Source organism: Sinocyclocheilus rhinocerous, unplaced genomic scaffold (genome assembly GCF_001515625.1).
Source record: "Sinocyclocheilus rhinocerous isolate Xijiao unplaced genomic scaffold, SAMN03320098_v1.1 scaffold1119, whole genome shotgun sequence".
NCBI classification, from domain to species: domain Eukaryota; kingdom Metazoa; phylum Chordata; class Actinopteri; order Cypriniformes; family Cyprinidae; genus Sinocyclocheilus; species Sinocyclocheilus rhinocerous.
In genome coordinates, this window is record NW_015664308.1 from 205,373 (window position 1) to 220,529 (window position 15,157).

Below are 15,157 nucleotides of genomic sequence, written 5' to 3' on the forward strand. Positions count from 1 at the left end.
GGTGATGATCGGACTCTTACCGGATCGGGGTTCGGTCTTGCGATCACGGCGAAGGTGGACAGTCCGTCACACACGCATGCGGTGCTGGAGTCGCGCGCCACCGATCTGCAGCCGCGCGCGGACCAGGAGCCGAGCAGAGACGCGCTGCACACACACACATAAGAGTTAGATACACTGTCAAATAAACCCCGCACACACACACTCACACACACACACACACATAAGAGTTAGATACACTGTCAAATAAACCCCGCACACACACACTCACACACACACACACACACTCCAGACCACAGTACAGTGATGCTCTCAGTTGTTGTGTTTTTGAAATGCTTCTTCTTTGATTTTATAATACAAATAAAGGTTCTTCTGTTTATTAAAATCAGACTAAGAAAAAATGCTTTTTTTAAGAATTGATCACTGAAAGGTTCTTTCATTAAATCACTGCACAAAAAAAGAAATCTTAGTCTGAAAGGCAGTAAATTATTCCTCATGCATAAATCATGCATAGTGTCATTTTGATTATTTTTAGTGGCATTACTGACTTCTTATTTATTTACTTTCCTTTCTGTCAGGATTTGTGCATTATTTGTGTTAGTATAGTTAGTATTACTATTAGTATTAGTGAGTGTGAGAGAGAGAGAGTGTGTGTGTGTGTGTGTACCTGTTTTTCTATTCTGGTGGGGACTTAAACCTGGGAGACGATCGATCGATCAGAATCACTCGTATTGATCAGGTGCACATCAGTCAAGAGTTCAGACACATTTCAAACTCGTCACTGATCTTTGCTTTGATTTTCCTTCACTATCTGCTCTGACGTCACATGTTTTAATAAAAACAATAAAAGTGCATATGTAAAATAAATAATCAATAAAAATCATGAGTTAAATCAAACAAAATAAACTGAATAAATAAATAGAATAGATTTTATTTGATAAATAAAACTGAATTTAATCAAATATAGTAAATTGAATAAAACAATATTTATTAAGATTAGTGAATGTTTTAATCTGCATTTTATCTCTTTGTAATGAACTGATTATTTGTGACCCTGGAGCACAAAACCAGTCATAAGGGTCCATTTTTTTTTAAATTAGCTGAATCAATAATCTTTGCATTGATGTATGGTTTGTTAGGATAGGACAATATTTGGCTGAGATACAACTATTTGAAAATCTGGAATCTGAGGGTGCAAAAAAATCTAAATATTGAGAAAATCATCTTTAAAGTTGTTCAAATGAAGTTCTTAGCAATGCATATTACTAATCAAAAATTAAGATTTGATATATTTACGGTAGGAAATTACTAAATATCTTCATGGAACATGATCTGCTTTTGTGCTGCAGGGACACATTTAACAAAAAAACATAACATTTGAGTTTCATCAGGACATTCATATGAAGTTTGTCAGCAGAATGCAAGCAATGTTTGAGCTCTTGTACCTCTGGAAGGACAGGATGGGAGCCAAATTTCTGTAGAGAACGATCCCCGTGACAAACCCAGTGCTCTGCTCAGCATCTACACACACATTCAGAGCCGCATTAGTCTCAATACTCAGGAAACAAACGTCAGAATGTGTGTGTGTGAGTGTGTGTGTGTGTGTGTACCTGGCACGTCTAGACTCAGAGCGCTGCGGGACACTGTGACTTTCTCTTCTGAGTTGCGCGCCCAGTCTATCATCCCTCGCCAGCCCTTCAGGGGGAAGGTCACGTCAGAGGTCATGGTGCGCGGACGCTTCTGGACGCTGAGCTCTGAAGAGACGGTCATAAACCAGTCAGAAACACACGCTCACACATCCACCTGCTGCCTCGTACTCCTGACCCCTTTCACACTCACCGAGATTGTCGGTGACCTCATAGATGTCCTGGAAATCTCTCATCTGACGTCCGATCATGTCAATGAAGCTCTCGATCAGACTGAAGAATTCCTTGATGTTTGCGCCCATCTGCAGCAGAGCAAAACAGCACTGATATAGATAGACATAGATATACTGATATAGATGTAAATATTAAAATAAACAAACAGAAACTAATTAAACTGACAATAGCACATACAATTACTACAATCTCTAATTAAAACAGAAACTGAAAATATAAAAAAAGCTAATTTAAATTATTCATAAATACTATAATAGTGTATAAATAGTACTAAAACAGCATGTTCTAAAAACACACAGAGAATCTCTCAGTTCTTCCTCTGAATGGTCTGATGACTGATTCGTTAGCTGACGTGTGTGTGTCGGCGGTGTCTGCTGTCGCAGATTGCCATGTGGGTGCGCTCGAATTCTCTGCTTCTTTATTTCTCTTTTTTGGTATGGAGACACAATGTGCATGTGTGAGGACACATACTTCACACTCACACTCACACACACACACACACACACACACACACACACACACACACACACACACACACACACACGTACCTCCACATCTGCATTGCTCAGGCTCATCTTTGAGCCTCTGAAGATCTCCGTGCTGTTCCTCAGGACCTCCATCACAGCCAGCAGGTCGCCGCTGTACTTTATATTGTCAGTCGACACCATCCTCACTTTAGACAGCACCTCAGACACACCGTCCACCAGCTGACCGCTCTGAGACCGCGTCACGTGATCACGCATCTGGAAGGAGAAGGACGCTTGAGAATCCAGTCCTGAAGCCTTTATGCCAACATGAAGTATGAGTAGATGGAGCTTACCAGGGTCTGGATGTCCTGGAATTCCTTGGAGATGCATTTGATGTGAGTGGGGTTCTCCCAGAAGGCCAGACCTACGGCGTCCAGAGTGCATCTGCGCAGGATCAGGCCTGCAGGAGTCAGGGAGACCAGGGTTAATGCAATCCGGAGGGAAGCACTGTCTCTTTCATTAACTCTTTCCCTGCCAAACTCTTAATTTTCCGAGTTTCTGTGTTCTCACTGTTATACACACGGGGGCGCTGCATCTCCTGAATGATGGACGATGACATCACTGAATCATCAATGAATTGACTTTAGCTGGAAAAATGCCTCTTTGTTTTTGTCCTCTTGCATTATTGACAAACTATTTTCCTGTTGACACTGTAAAGCTGCTTTGACACAATCTGTATTGTATAAAGCGCTATATAAATAAAGGTGACTTGACTGAATGAGTCTAGAATCACTCGATCAAAAACACAAACCAGGAAGACGCAGAAACCAGTGATCTCATATGTAAGCATATGCATATGAAAAATAATGCGATCATCAACACTAAACCGCATATAAATGAAAACTGCCTAATGTTAGCGAGTGGTAGAGTGGTAAAGGCCTGTGAAGCTTTGGGAGTGCTGATGGAAGCCATTTACTGCAGCTTTGCTTTGATAATATTACTGAATATGATCCAGATGTAGTATTTGATAAAAAAATGTGATTTTCTTTCTTTGCTGCTTTTTTTTAATGAAACCTACCTACATTCAAGTGTTGATAAAAGAGAATGAGCGTAATTCTGTGGGTCAAACAAATCAATGTTATTAGATCAGTGTTTCTCTCACATACACTTATTTCCCATCATCGTTGCGCGCTGTGGTTTTGCGTACCTCCACATCTGCATTGCTCAGGCTCATCTTTGAGCCTCTGAAGATCTCCGTGCTGTTCCTCAGGACCTCCATCACAGCCAGCAGGTCGCCGCTGTACTTCATATTGTCAGTCGACACCATCCTCACTTTAGACAGCACCTCAGACACACCGTCCACCAGCTGACCGCTCTGAGACCGAATCACGTGATCACGCATCTGGAAGGAGAAGAACGCTTGAGAGCGCTGTCCTGAGGCCTTTAGGTCAACATGAAGTGCTAGTATGCATGTGGTTAACGGTGTTCCGTCAGGCTTACCAGGGTCTGGATGTCCTGGAATTCTTTGGAGACGCATTTGATGTGAGTGGGGTTCTCCCAGAAGGCCAGACCTACGGCGTCCAGAGTGCATCTGCGCAGGATCAGGCCTGCAGGAGTCAGGGAGACCAGGGTTAATGCAATCCGGAGGGAAGCACTGTCTCTTTCATTAACTCTTTCCCTGCCAAACTCTTAATTTTCCGAGTTTCTGTGTTCTCACTGTTATACACACGGGGGCGCTGCATCTCCTGAATGATGGACGATGACATCACTGAATCATCAATGAATTGACTTTAGCTGGAAAAATGCCTCTTTGTTTTTGTCCTCTTGCATTATTGACAAACTATTTTCCTGTTGACACTGTAAAGCTGCTTTGACACAATCTGTATTGTATAAAGCGCTATATAAATAAAGGTGACTTGACTGAATGAGTCTAGAATCACTCGATCAAAAACACAAACCAGGAAGACGCAGAAACCAGTGATCTCATATGTAAGCATATGCATATGAAAAATAATGCGATCATCAACACTAAACCGCATATAAATGAAAACTGCCTAATGTTAGCGAGTGGTAGAGTGGTAAAGGCCTGTGAAGCTTTGGGAGTGCTGATGGAAGCCATTTACTGCAGCTTTGCTTTGATAATATTACTGAATATGATCCAGATGTAGTATTTGATAAAAAAATGTGATTTTCTTTCTTTGCTGCTTTTTTTTAATGAAACCTACCTACATTCAAGTGTTGATAAAAGAGAATGCTTGAAGCTAGAATAATTTTTTTTTTTTTTGTAGATGGTCTGTTCTTTATTTTGGTGTACTGCATTTTGCAGATATTCATACAACAAAATATTCTGGGGGCCATGAAATTTTAGTGAAAATCATCAAAAATGCTGGCAACTTTTTTTCAAAAACGCTGGCGGGGAAAGAGCTAAAATCAGGCCGTGACACAGAAAGCAGAGCGCCGGATGACTGAGATCTCAGATCAGTACCTGTGGCATCAGAAGGGCAGGTCACAGCAGCCGTGTCGCCTGCGGGCGTTTTCTTCCACACTACACTGCCGTAGTTCTCCTCCCCGCAGATCTCATGAGGTTCTGGGAGACACATTTTTATAAGCCCTTAAAGAAGCTGGCTCAAAACTGGTGCAGAATTGAAGTAAAACATCTGGTTTGAGCTCTCACCTGGGCACCGCTTCTCATTGCAGTTTCGCAGTTCTGATTTATCTCCGTTGCATGGCTCTCCACCAAAGAAAGGTCCTTCACACGCTCTCTGTCTGAGCTGATGGCCTCCACCGCAGGACTTGCTGCAACTGCCCCATGAGCTCCACAACAGCCATCTCCCGTCCACTAGAGAGCGACAACACACTTGAGCATCTTTCATAAAAACACTTGTGCAGAACCATTTAGGGAGCATATTCATGCATTAGCAAGCATTTGGGCAGGAATACTGTACCTGGGCAGTCTCTGAGGAAGCAGTTGGTGGTTTCTTGCCATTCTCCTCTGCACTCTGAGCCTCCGTACGAGGGGCCGTTACACTCACGAGTTCTCCGCATCGTTCCATTTGAGCAAGAGGCAGAGCAAGGAGTCCATGCGGACCAGTCATTCCAGTAGCCATCAACTACAGAGAGGGGAAAGACAGAATAAATTATTATTATTGAAGCTCCAAAGCCATCTTCCTTGTTGCATTTGAAAGGGGTTGTGTTATTATGGTGAACAGTGCCATCTGGTGTTGAGATCTGGAATAGCGGTCAGTTGACTGACCTGGGCAGACAGCGATGTTGCAGAACTTGGTCTGTTTGACAGGTCCGCGGCAGGGTTCTCCGCCATGCTGAGGCTGTTTGCAGGTACGGACGCGATCACGGTATCCACGGCCGCATGTGGACGAGCACAAACTCCAGGGAGCCCATTCGTCCCACGCTCCGTTCACTGCAAACACAGCATCGTTAATCAATCCCTCAATTCCAGGACCCAGACAAACAAATGCAGGCATTGAATATATGCGAGCTGCAGTACCTGGGCAGGCGGCGGTGTTGTTGCAGGGTCGATTCTCTCTCAAAGGGCCGGTGCACTGGGTGCTGTAAGTGGACGTCATGCAGGAGCGTGAGCGTGATTGCAAACCTTCACCACAACTCATGGAACACACGCTCCATGAAGACCACGTGTCCTGCTGGACCTCTTCTGCAGCATAACAAAGAGTTTGATTTAGCACAACACTTCCACAACTTCCAGACTGCTTTCTAGCATTGCAAAAGAGACACACACCTTTCTGAGGGGCCTGGTTCACCATGACGGTGCCATCAGCATCACGCCGTTGGCCGATGATGGAACGCAGACCTTGACTTCTCTGTCGTACTTGACCTGCACAAATCAATGCAAAGCCACATGTAAGATCAGACAACATGCTTGTGCATTCACTGTGGTGCACACTTGTGACCCTGGAGCACAAAAGCAGTCATAAGCAGCACAGGTATATTTGTAGGTAATATTGTCCTGTTTTAAAAAACCATACATCAATGGAAAGATTATTTAATCAGCTTTCAGATGATGCATAAATCTCAATTTAAAAAATTGACCCTTATGACTGGTTTTGTGCTCCAGGGTCACATTTCTGGACGTGGAACTGACCTATGCAGGGCTGAGGGTTGCAGGCCCGTCCCTCCTCTACGACGCCCTCACAGACACCATCCTCAGGCTGGCACACGCGGCTGCGCACCTGGACTCCACCACCGCACTCATTACTGCACTCGGACCAGCGGCCCCACCCATTCCAGCCTTCTGCAAACACATAACACAGATATGCCTCATCACATCACTGCTGTTAAGTGCACATGGTGGGTGAGTAATGCTGAAGAGGTGGATGAGAGAAGGACATTCACTGCGAATGAGTCATGATAACGCTGCTGACATCTGCTGGTCAACTATCTGCATGCAAACTTCAGGGGCATAATAGAGGCATCAAATCAGCTTATTGACGATCGATGTGGCATTGTTTTGCACAGCGGGGCGAAAAAGTCTCTTAGACAAACAAGCGCTTTTGAACCTTTTCTAAACAAAAATAAGTTTTGAAGGCCAAATGCCAGGACACCACATGAGACGACCGTTTTAAAGGGTGCACTGCTTCTTATACCCGAGGTGCTCTTTGGATGTGGTGCTTTTGTAGCCCGGCAGGTTGCTATGACAACCTCAAGCACAGGGCATTGATTGCTTTAACGGAGGCTTGGGGAGCGCGGCTATAGAGCAGCTGCTCCCGCAGAACCACATCGATAGATGTTTCTTCTCTTTTAGGAGAGCATACAGTTTTGCCTGCTGGAATGAGTTGCTACTGGAACCTTGCATTTCACACACTTGTCAACTAGATGAGCCCTAGAGACAGATCCCCTCTGAAGACCTCATCACCTAGACGGCCATCGGTAGACCACGGGAACCAGATGAGTCCTCTGCACAATCTGACTTTGTTGCAGCCTAGAAATAAACTGCTGGTCTCGTCTGGCCAGAGGAGAATGGAACACTATTTCGACACGCTATTTCCCTGTTTAATACTGTAAAGCTGCTTTGGCACAATCTGCATTGTAAAATGTGCTATATAAATAATGGTGACTTGACTTACTCATGATCTCGGCGTCGCGGTTGCTGTCTCTAACGGTAGGCGAGCACTTCTCGGTGTAGACTCCGCCCCTGTAGCAGCCACCGGTCCTCCTTTTGGGAGGCTCCCAGCACTGGCAGGGGGTCATCATGATGCCGCAGGGGTTTCCATGGGTGCTGGTGGCCAGGCAGTCTTCCAGCCATTGACACAGCATCTCGCAGGCTGGCATGCTTGGGTTCCTCTTACCCACGACCAGAAACTCGGCATTGAACTGGCTACCTTCGTCTTCCTCCACGGGTTCCGCACCCAGACGTGGCATTACCTTCCGCACCTGCAGGAACTGTTTGCTGGACTCCAGGTAGGCCACCGCAGAGGAAGCGTCACACAGTCGGACCACCTCGTCGAAGCTCTCCATGCCCAGGTATGTGCGAGAGGTCTCCAGGAACGAGTCAAACTGGAAGGTCTGGATCTGTCGTGGGGTGCAGGACTCGGTAGGCTTGGTGATCTTCATGTAGACGGTGTAGCGGCGAGGATCGGGGTTCTGCAGGGTCCAGGAGCATGGCGTTGACGACAGGGCGGTCTTAGAGGAGAACACACCGAAGAAGCGGCTTTGCTCCAGGGTGGCACAGGTGGCGGATGCTGGCCCGGAGGGAGTGGAGATGCCCGGGGCGAACATCACGCACATGCAAGCGCACAGCGCCAATGAGACGAACCGCCGCTCCATGTTCTCGCTTCAGGAGGACAGGTGGACCCTTTGATAGGAGTTAACTGGGCTTCTTTGATCTGGCAGGGGTTTGATGTGTTCACTTCGATAAATGCGGATGGAGGGTTTGATTCTTCACTAGATTGAAGGGGACATATCTGTGGGAAAACAAGAAACAGAAGGGACTCAGAGTTAGCACGTGTCAATCATAGCACAACAGTCATTGTAATTATCATACTGGAACAGGTCTGCCATCTAAATCATATCTATAGTCGAGAGCTGTACCCTCCATTAGCATTAGTTTGCATTTGAACGAGCCCTGTCAGAGCGCTGCCGCTAATGCACGCGCTGCCATTACACTCAGACTATAATTACAGCGCCCTTCACAGGAATCTCTCTCCGCATCGCTCTTTCGTTCTCTCCTGCCCACGCTTTCACACGTGGCAGAGCCGATTGCATCAAACTGACGTCCACGAAGACTCAGCTCTCACCCACGAAAGTTCAGCGCTGGAAAGATTCTCACAGCGAGAGAGCAGGATATTTCTGCAGGAACACATGGCCCCTCCCTGACAGAATGCAGCGATTGTGGAACTTTCAAAGTCTGACTGTTGCCATAGCTACAGGTGCTCGAGAAATGTCTGGAGCATCTTTGTGCATTATAAGCTGCACCCCTCTCTTTCCAAGCACAGTCCCTCGCTCTATTATAGAACTTGCCTTGTTTTCTGGCGCCTCGCTCTCTTTCGCTCAAAGACGCTCATTCAGGAGCAAGATGAAAGAGAGAGAGAGCAGCTGTGAGAGGTCCTTTTCGGAGAACCAATGTCCCCTTATCTTCATCATCACCTTCCTCTTTCTGAACTAATAGTGTGAGACTGAAAAACTAAAGCTCAACAGTTGCATAAAATAAGATAAATTGTTGCTCTGCTCTGTTGGCTGTCTTCAGTTACATCACTAATGCAGCTCATGTCTGATTTTCTGCACTCCATTGAGTTTGAGAAACCGGGAATGATCAGCTCTACAGAAAATGAGAGTACTTCAACTCTGCCACTCAACCTCTTTTTATACCCCCAAATAGGGGGCTGAAATTACACATTACATCTGTAGTTATGGAAACAGCTGATTTTCGAAAGAGCTGAAGTAGAGTCAGCAGGAAGTGTGTGAGAAAGAGACAGACAGACCGAGACGGAGAGAGAGACAGATGCACAGAGTTTATGTGAGTCCGTGCAAGTGAAGCCAGCGCTCATTAACCCCTGATGTCTTCTGGCTGGTCTGATCCTGGGATGAATGTTAGATTGCATCTGATCTAAACAAACACAGACACTTTGTTTTTAATCCTGGGAAAGTCTGAGACACACTCGGCTCTGCCAAGCACACGCGGAGCCATCTGTGAGCTCAGATCTGCTGCTGAGACATCTCAATGTGTGTCTAGTGCTGTCAGAACAATAACACAAACACCCCATCGCTGTGTGCATGACCAAACACACACTCTTTGACAAACAACACTCATTAATGTCATGCACCTGCAGGAGGAATACTTTGCAAAAACACATTTTTTTTTAATCTACATCCCAAATGAGTTAAACCATGCATTGCAGCAAAATCAGCAATTGAGCTGTTTGCAGTGAGATGCGATCAGATAAGAAATACATTAATTTCTCACTATGTGCAAACAAATGACTGCGCTGCACACGCTGCAGACATTATCAGCCAAACTCTGAAAAGAGGAGCAAAATTATCAGTGCGCAACAACTTTTCAAGTAAACACAGCATGCAGAGTGCATGAATACTGGCTGATTATAAAATGCGCTGTAGTTAGAACATAAGGTGCAGATGCTAAAAGCAACTAAAGTGAACTAAAAGCATGTAGAAATTCGTGCATTGCGTCAATACTTTACTCACTAAGCATTTGAGTGTATCATGCTTAAATAAGCATAAACATTAAATTATCTTCTGTTCATAAGATAAGACGTGTGCAAGATTTCACATACACTGGCAAACGATCTTATTTTCACTAAAGACACACATACAAGCTAAATACAAGACAAATAGCACAACACAGCAACAGCTTAAAGAAGCGGGTGTCGAGCGCGTTTCAGGACCGCGGACAGCGGCACAACTTCAGCGACTGTAAAGAGCGTTTCAGAACCGCGGACAGCGACACAAGTTAAGCGGCTTTCAAGAGCGTTTCTTCGGCACCATCCATCCATCCATGCATCCATGCATGCAGACCTCCATCCAGCCTCGCACCGCACATCATCAGGTAGTTAAGCACCACTGACCAAACCAAGTTTGCAAACCATCCTCGATCACATGTGCATAAAAACAAACGGCAGCTTCTCTTACCTGTTACTGAGGTACTCTAGCGTGTCTAACAAGCGCTCTCCATCCGACAGTCTCAAAGTCTTCCGCGGGAATGCTGGGATGCGGGAACGGGTCACAACGCGTCCAGACGTCCCGGGCTAACGGCACAAAGCGACTCTGACCAAACTCCAGAGAGTTTACTACCAACCTCTTCTAATGCTGCTCCTGCTGCTTCTGTATTCCAGCGAAAGCGAGCGAGCGAATAACGGGCAAAGAACGAAATGCTTTTTCTGCTGTCGCGGTTGGTACTTGTACTCTCGGCTTCGGAGTCTTGCTGCTTGTGGTCTGAAGTGTTTGAGTCGGAGTGGCGTGTGGAACACCCCATCGCTGTGTGCATGACCAAACACACACTCTTTGACAAACAACACTCATTAATGTCATGCACCTGCAGGAGGAATACTTTGCAAAAACACATTTTTTTTTAATCTACATCCCAAATGAGTTAAACCATGCATTGCAGCAAAATCAGCAATTGAGCTGTTTGCAGTGAGATGCGATCAGATAAGAAATACATTAATTTCTCACTATGACATCAAACGATCAACAATCAATCAAACGTGTCTAAACGACAACAACATTACGACACGATATGATCATTGGAGTACATTTGACTTTTTTGGTCTTTCTAAATTCACCTTTAATTCAATGTGTTAATTACAGTTTCTTGTGTGAAATTTACTAACAAATTCTGAGTGAAAATAGTTTCTACAACACCACTTTTTTTCAGTTTAAATACATCATAATCAAGCTACTTAATTATTCAAACAGAAAAATAAAATACTTATTAAAACAACAAAACACGTAGTAGACGTAGTATTATTTATTTATCTATTTATTTTTAGGTGTGTGAGTGTGTGTGTGTGTGTGTGTGTGTGTGTGTGAGTGTGAGTGTGTGTGAGTGTGAGTGTGTGTGAGTGTGAGTGTGTGTGAGTGTGAGTGTGTGTGAGTGTGAGTGTGTGTGAGTGTGAGTGTGTGTGAGTGTGAGTGTGTGTGAGTGTGAGTGTGTGTGAGTGTGAGTGTGTGTGAGTGTGAGTGTGTGTGAGTGTGAGTGTGTGTGAGTGTGAGTGTGTGTGTGTGTGTGTGTACCTGGTATTTATCACGTTATGGGGACCAAATGTCCCCACAAGGATAGTAATATTAGTAAATTTTGACCTTATGGGGACATTTTTGAGGTCTCCATGAGGAAGCAAGCTTATAAATCATACAGAATGAGTTTTTTTGAGAAAGTAAAAATGCACAAAGTTTCCTGTGAGGGGTAGGTGAGAAAGTAAGCACAAAGTTTCCTGTGAGGGGTAGGTTTAGGGGTAGGGTTGGTGTAGGGCAATAGCACATACAGTTTGTACAGTATAAAAACCATTACGCCTATGGAGAGTCCCCACAAAACATGGAAACACAACATGTATGTGTGTGTGTGTGTGTGTGTGAGTGAGTGTTTGTGTTGGCAACTTTAAACCAATGAACTTTGTTAAGTTTTGTTGACTGAAAATACTATTTCACGCTTAATTCAACGAGTAACTTGCTATTTCTTTGTAATTATTTGTGAAATATACTACCAATTTCTGGGTTACAATTATTTAAACCCCAATTTTCGCTCTAAAGTTAAACTAAAGTTTTTATAAAGCATCACGGTAACACTTTACAATAAGGTGTCATTTGTTAACATTAGATAATGTATTAACTAACATGAACAAACAACGAACAATACATGTATTACACTATTTATTAATCTTTGTTAGAGTTAGTTAATAAAAATACAGTTGTTCAGTGTTAGTTCATGTTAGTTCACAGTGCATTAACTAATGTTAACAAGCACAACTCGTGATTTTAATAATGCATTAGTAAATGCTGAAATTAACATTAAGTAAGATTAATAAATGCTGAAGTATTGTTCATTCTTAGTTCATGTTAACTAATGTGAACTAATGAACCTTATTGTAAAGTGTTACCAGCATCACTTTTGGATGATATTGTGATAATATTGTTTGTGTGTGTGTGTGCATATATATATATACAGTATATACTGGGAAGTATTGGGAAGTCTGTTTAATTTATTCAATGTTGTGTATTTTTGGTGTGCGTGTTGTTAGAACTCCAGTGAACTTTATCTGGTTAAGTGTATTTGTTTTTCTCCTCGTCATGTGTCTGTGGGTGTTCGCGCGTTTCCCGCCAGGAGAGCCTTGTGGAGGCGGGAGAGTCGGCGGATTCTTCCCAGAGCCACCAACGTGACCACATTACCACATCACCACAGCAAGTCATGCTGAAAACAGCTCAAACTCCTGTGTTTTCTCAGCATCCAGCGCAATATTTACCCAAACCCCGCAAATATGCCGTGTGTCCGAATAAGTGCCTCCGCTGAGGGCCGAATTCCCTCGCAATCGCTCATGAGCTTCAGCCAAACTCTGAGAATACAGCAGAGCGGAGACTGTGAGCGCATTACTCATCGGCGGAAGCAAAGGTAGGAAAACACTTATTCAGTCATGTATGATTCACGGACTCTCCCTCACTCGGAGACAGGAAGATGAAGGCCTGTAACCTGCGCTCAGGAAAATACCTCCTCGAGATCTGCGTCACATGTTCACATCCAGCCAAACGCTCGCTCGCTCTCAGTGCATCAGGTGTAAGAGGAGGTCTGAGCAGGACACTGAAACACTGGGGTCAGAACGCAAACATGAAGCCTGGGCCTTCATCACACACTAGGCTGTGTGTAAGTGTGTGAGTCACAGTGAGGCTCTGCAGGCGTCACACTGCACTGCTGCCTCTAGAGGGCGCAGTGAAGCTCTTCGGCTTTCTGGAGTTTCTGGTGAAACACACACAGGTTTGGTTGGTTGGCATGATCATCATAACTACACCATCTGCCTCCACTGATGGCCATTCAGAAGCACAAAATACAGTTTTTCACAAGAAGCGTGTAAACGGTGCCTGTTCATGTGTGTAGCAGTCAAGGATCGGCCTTGGTGTCATGTAAAAGTGACTGTTCTGACTGATTATTGTAGTAGTTTTTTCAAACAAAAACAACTATTTAAGTTTTTCTACTTTAAAATCTCAGATTTAATACCCATTTGTTTCAAAATTTGTCTCGGGACCATTACTTTTCCCCCTAAATATGAATCAATAAGAAAAGAAAAGGAAAAAAAGTCATATCAGGGTTTTCGTAAGGCAAGGCAAGGCAAGTTTATTTGTATAGCACATTTTATACACAGTGGTAATTCAAAGTGCTTTACATAAAAGAAAAGAAAAAAATAATCACAACAATAAAACAAGGAATTTAAAAACTTTGAAAATGATTAAAAAAAATTGATTTAAGAGGTTTAAAATTAATTTAAGAAAACGATTATACATAGAATATAGTGCAACCAGTTCGGACATCGCACAGTGCTCATTCAATAAATGCACAGCTAAACAGATGAGTTTTGAGTCTGCATTTAAATGTGACTAATGTTTTAGCACATCTGATCTCTTCTGGAAGCTGATTCCAACTGCGGGCGGCATAATAACTAAAAGCAGACTCCCCTTGTTTTGGGTGAACCCTTGGTATTTCTAACTGACTGATCCTAATGATCTGAGTGGTCTGTTAGGTTTATATTCAGTGAACATATCTGCTATGTATTTAGGTCCTAGGCCATTGAGTGATTTATAAACGAGTAAAACTACTTTAAAATCAATCCTAAATATAACTGGAAGCCAGTCTAAGGACCTGAGGACTGGTGTAATACGCTCACTGATCTGCTGAAGTAAAAATCTTAGAAAAATCAAAGAAAAGTACAGAAATAGGGAGCAAAGCGCAGAGCAGTAAGCAAGAACGTCCGAACGGTAGCGAAGCCAGAAGCCGGAAGCCAAAAAGTAGTATACAAAAAGTAAATGTTAACTGAAATAAAATATAAAAACCTGTAACCGTTAACAAGGCAACATTTCTCATTTTCATTTAGTTTAAATAACTAAATAAACTAAAACTAATGAATAAGAAACATATAGACATTTTAAAAACAAACAAAAAATAATAAAAATGACAACAAAAGTACCAAAAATGAACTAAAATGAAAATGAAAATAGAAATATACAAATTTAATTCAATATATGAACAAAACATATAATTAGTTATGATACTAAAATATGTTTTAAATTATATTTTGATAAACTAAAGCTTTTTATTTTTAATTTAATAACAATTAAGTATCCCACAATTCACACTACTGTAAAGCAAAATATATATTACAATTTTTAAAATAAATGTGAAGCATTTGCACATAACAGTATAATAGTATAATAACAGACATAATCAGTCTGTAGTCAGACTGGATGTATTACTGTCATGAGAAATGTGATGATTTGTCATGAAAATAATGTCACAATGCAAAAACCGTTTGTCCTAAAAACTTCATTTAAAAAAAATTAATTTTCTTCGTGTGAAACATGCATATATATTTTTTTATATGTAGGGAGAAAAAGGAGCCAGACCTCTTTATGAGATTCATCCAATTACCTGAGGATACAAAAGCTGCTGCCTGACAAACCGTGAGCTTGTTCAGACTGAACTGATTTAGGGCAGATTCTAGGGGGCCTTGAAATGGGTCAGAACGGACCGGAAATTACCACAGACACACACAATACAGCAGAGCTTATCTTTCAGACGAGGAGTTCACACACACACACACACACACACACACACACACACACACA

General features: G+C 43.0%; 1 protein-coding gene across 1 annotated transcript in view; it reads right to left on the bottom strand.

Moving 5' to 3' along the window:
* Nucleotides 1–10,570, bottom strand: part of LOC107730050 (brain-specific angiogenesis inhibitor 1-like) — a 16,356-nt gene extending 5,786 nt beyond the window's left edge. Inside the window, 18 exon segments of the mRNA XM_016540784.1 lie at nucleotides 21–144; nucleotides 1,443–1,518; nucleotides 1,608–1,751; nucleotides 1,837–1,945; nucleotides 2,426–2,620; nucleotides 2,698–2,804; nucleotides 3,427–3,460; nucleotides 3,552–3,746; nucleotides 3,845–3,951; nucleotides 4,830–4,931; nucleotides 5,019–5,183; nucleotides 5,290–5,454; nucleotides 5,598–5,762; nucleotides 5,850–6,014; nucleotides 6,099–6,194; nucleotides 6,462–6,611; nucleotides 7,444–8,280; nucleotides 10,463–10,570. Coding sequence (XP_016396270.1) covers nucleotides 21–144; nucleotides 1,443–1,518; nucleotides 1,608–1,751; nucleotides 1,837–1,945; nucleotides 2,426–2,620; nucleotides 2,698–2,804; nucleotides 3,427–3,460; nucleotides 3,552–3,746; nucleotides 3,845–3,951; nucleotides 4,830–4,931; nucleotides 5,019–5,183; nucleotides 5,290–5,454; nucleotides 5,598–5,762; nucleotides 5,850–6,014; nucleotides 6,099–6,194; nucleotides 6,462–6,611; nucleotides 7,444–8,143 — 2,799 coding nt within the window. The 5' untranslated portion in view covers nucleotides 8,144–8,280; nucleotides 10,463–10,570.
* Nucleotides 10,571–15,157: the final 4,587 nt, after the last annotated feature.